General features: G+C 37.5%; 1 protein-coding gene across 1 annotated transcript; it reads left to right on the top strand.

The window, feature by feature from the left end:
* Positions 1–1,242: 1,242 nt before the first annotated feature.
* LOC109020375 lies at positions 1,243–2,919 on the top strand. The gene has a single exon (XM_019002823.1). The coding sequence runs from the start codon at positions 1,243–1,245 to the stop codon at positions 2,917–2,919; it is 1,677 nt and encodes a 558-aa protein (XP_018858368.1).
* The last annotated feature ends 1,545 nt before the right edge of the window (positions 2,920–4,464 follow it).

Genomic DNA, 4,464 nt, shown 5'->3' with positions numbered 1-4,464 from the left:
GAATATGCACTATGTAAAAGGAAAATGATTTTTAAGTGACATGAGTTAACTCTCCAGACCCTCGGGGACAGGGCGTTACAACCGTGGACCCACGCCACCCCAGCACAGCCCAACACCACCTTAGAACCGCCCAACACCACCCCAGCACCGCCCAACACTCCTCTATTTCACTCACCGAAAACAGAGTGTGCCCACAATACCGTGAGACACAAACCAGCCACCCCACGCTGCCAGCCTCCTCCACGACGTTGCCACCTGCAAAGAGATCACCGTCGGTCACCTTCACGCCACCCCCAAGCCACCTTGTTCCTCTCAGTAAGCCATGACATCCTCGCCGTCTCTCTCTCTCTCTTTCTCCCACCACGTTCTCTCTCTCTCTCTCTCTCATCACTCTCTTGCTCTCTCACCCCCACAGTGAGCTTCCGCCGCTCCCAGCTGCGCCGCCGTCGAAATTCACCTGCTGCTGCTCGTGGTCCTCGCGGTAAGCCTCTTGCGCAACCTGTGCTTAAACACGAAATTACATTAATTAATTAGCATGTTTTAAATAAAAAGTCAGCTTGTTTCCGTAAAGCGTATATAAACCAAAAATGTATGATATTAAGTGATTTCGAAAATTATAGATCAGTCTATTTGCCGTCTTAGAAAGGGAAATGTCTCGTTTTAGAGATAGAAGTGATTGAAGTTTGGTGTATTGGCTGAGGTGCTCCCTATTAATGGCTGTCCGAAATTGTTAGTAAAATGTTAGTTTGGCCCCATCAGTATTTTCCAGTACTTTCCCTTCAAACTATACACAAGAAAAACTTTGATTTAGACTGAATGGCATCCCCATGCAGGCACAAGTATTTGTATATGTTTAAGGGCATGATTATTACATTTATAACATCCAATTTAAAAGCCGCCTATATAATCGTTCCGATTCTACTTTCGAACGTGTGGTTTTGGCTGTGCTTCATTTAATGATGGATCTTGTTTATTTTGATTGGGCTTGATGCTAAGATCATCCTATCATTTATGTGGGCCTTTGTGGTTGTGATACGCACACTTTTCCTGAGATGCAGCAATTCATTTGCAATAATTTCAATACAAATAGTTTATATTGTAGGTCTTCTAGCTAGATCAGTTACAGTTGATAATTTTTTCAAACCCAATTCACTTTCTTTTTTCTTAATAGGTCCATCTTAATCCTAAAATAACTTTATTTCTTAGCTTCCCAACTATACTATCATTTGACTTAATAGCAATATGGACAAGACCAGTTGGATGACAATGTGTCAAAATACGAAAGAATATGTTGATGGTGTTAATGAGTTTTTAAAGTTTGCAAGTGACAACATGGATACTGATGGGCTAATATGTTGCCCATGTAAAAAGTGTTGCTTGTCTAAGTATTTCAAGGTCGATATGGTGCACGACCACTTGATTTACTATGGAATTTGTCAGGGTTACACAATTTGGCATGCTCATGGTGAGAAGGTAAATTTTACGCCTAATGTTGGTACTAATGCCCCAGTCAATGATGAGCAAAGCCAAGAAGGACCTAGTGAGATGCATACAATGTTGCAAGATGTTTTTCCTATGTTTGTACGTGGAGTGGTCGGAGGTGGGCTTGAAATGGGTGTGGAAGCTGAAGTGATAGATGGAAATTCTCAAGTTTCCAATGAGGGTGTTCAAAAGTTTTATAACATGTTGAAAGATGCCGATGAGCCATTATATGAAGGGTGTACAAAACATAGTAGGTTTAGTGCTATTGTACGTTTGTGGAATATGAAATGTTTAGATGGATGGAGTAACAATATCTTTCCAGAGCTTCTTGAGTTTCTAAATGAGTTACTTCCATCGGGAGCATCGTTACCTAAAACTACATATGAGGCTAAAAAGTTCATGAGTGACTTAGAGCTTGAATGTGTAAAAATCCCAGTATGTCCTAACGGTTGTATGTTGTTTTGGAAGAATAATGAAAATAGAGAAACATGTATATTTTGCCAAACTTCAAAATGGAAGCAAAATGCTGATACAGATGGAAGGAATAAAAAAAGCCTAGCAAAGGTTTTGCGTTGGTTTCCTTTGAAGTCAAGATTGCAAAGACTTTTCATGTCATCGAAAACTGCTTCACACATTAAGTGGCATGCTGAAGGTCGAATAGATGATGGTGTATTACGACATCCGGCCGATGGGATGGCTTGGAAGACGTTTGACTCACAACACAATGATTTTGTATCTGACCCACGCAATGTCAGACTTGGATTAGCCGCAGATGGATTTAATCTTTTTGGTAACATGAGCATTTCTCATAGTACTTGGCCAATTATGATCATACCTTATAATTTGCCTCCATGGATGTGCATGAAACGATCGACTTTCATGTTATCATTGATAATCCTAGGCCCATCTTCAACCTCTATAAAAATAGATGTGTACCTCGAGCCTTCAATAACAGAATTGAAGGAATTATGGGAGGTCGGATCACCAACCTACAATGCCTGCTCTAAAAGAATGTTTACGATGCATGCAGCCTTGATGTGGACAATCAATGACTTTCTTGCATATGGTGATTTGTCTGGAAGGAGTACGAAAGCTCGATTTGCGTGTATTTGTTGTATGGATAATACGTGGTCTAAGTGGTTAAAACATGAAAAAAAGTTTTCATATATGGGACATAGAAGATTCTTACCGATGGATCATAGGTGGAAAAAGCAAGCTAGTGCATTTGATGGTACGAAAGAAATTAATCATCCGCCTATTGTGCCAAATGGAGATGACATTCTAAGACAATTAGAGAATGTTGAATATGTTGCTGACATGAAAAAAAGAAAAATGACTAGTGAACACGATCTTGACGTGCAATCCATATGGAAGAAGTGCAGTATTTTCTTTGACCTACCAATATTGGAAAGGAAATTTGTTACGACACAATCTTGATGTAATGCACATAGAGAAGAACGTTGTTGATAATATAATTGGCACATTGTTGAATATTGATAGTAAATCAAAAGATAATTTGCAGGCACGCCTCGACTTAAAAAAGATGGGTTTGCGACTAGAACTTCATCCTATTCCCAAAGTTTCTAACAAGACATATTTACCTCTAGCTTCTTTCACAATGAGTAATGTGGAGAAAGATGATTTATTAACGATTATTAAAAATGTAAAGATGACAGATGGTTACGCCTCAAACGTTTCACGTTGTGTTAAACCTCGAAAACGTACTATAGAGAGTATGAAGAGTCATGATGGTCATATACTAATGCAGCAACTGCTACCAATTGCATTGCCAAGTCCATATCTAAGAAGGTTGCAGAACCATTAATAGAGTTGTCTGCATTTTTTAGGGGAATTTGTTTCAAGACGTTGCGAGTAGAAGATTTAAACCGATTGGAGTCTAGAATACCCTACATACTGTGCCAATTGGAGATAATATTTCCACCTGGATTCTTCACTATTATGGTGCATTTGACTGTGCATTTAGTTGCTGAATGCAAGCTTGGTGGGCCAATTCATTATCGATGGATGTATCCTGTAGGGAGGTATGTTATAATTAGTATATCTAATATTAATGATTTGTACACAACTATGGCACAATTTCTTTGAAAATGATACTAGATTTGTTATCATGTTAGGTATTTACATTGACTTAAATTTCATGTACGTAACAAAGCTGCACCAGAAGGCTCCATTTCTGAAGGATACTTATTGGAGGCATTGTTGACGTTTTGTTCTTGTGACGCTCCGACTCCCACGTACAAAAAATGTAACACCCCGTATTTTAGTGTATTTTTATTGAAGGATTTATTATTATTAATTCAAATATTTATTCTCTTGTTTTAAAATTGTTGGATTTTTAGTTGGTTTATTTTTATGATTTTTAATTTTGTGAAAATTATTTTGAAGTGCTTTCTTATTATTAATTATTGTTATGCATTTAAATTTCTCTTTATTCTAAATTAATTTACTGTTAGATTTAATTATTTTATTTTCATTTTATCACTACGTTTAAATTATTTTATTTAACTTGCTATTTTAAAATCGTTTTTATTGGATCATTTTCGTTATGACGCCCCGACTCCCATGTATAAAAACAAGGGAATCGTGACGTCAGGATGATGACAACACGGGTCACGCATCCCAACGAAATGTACTCAAGTGTGTGCAACATGCAAAAGTGCATAATAAAAATCGTAGCGGATAATATAAATAAGTCATCTAAGCACCAGAAGTTTAAATACAAATATTCAAAACAAATTACCTTTAAAAAGTTTATATAGTCATCCCAAATATATTACAAAGGCGATACATAAATTGATAAAAACGAAACTCAATAAATAGGAGCAATCCCAGATCACTCCACCAACGGAGCCAAGCTAAGGCTCGTCATCCTCATCTGCATCAAAATCTACGATACCATAAAATGGCACCACAGGTAAGTATAAACCAAACAACTCTTGGGATAAAGACATATTAATGCAA

Source organism: Juglans regia, chromosome 10 (assembly GCF_001411555.2).
Source record: "Juglans regia cultivar Chandler chromosome 10, Walnut 2.0, whole genome shotgun sequence".
Lineage (NCBI taxonomy): Eukaryota > Viridiplantae > Streptophyta > Magnoliopsida > Fagales > Juglandaceae > Juglans > Juglans regia.
This window is presented reverse-complemented; position numbering and strand designations above follow the sequence as displayed.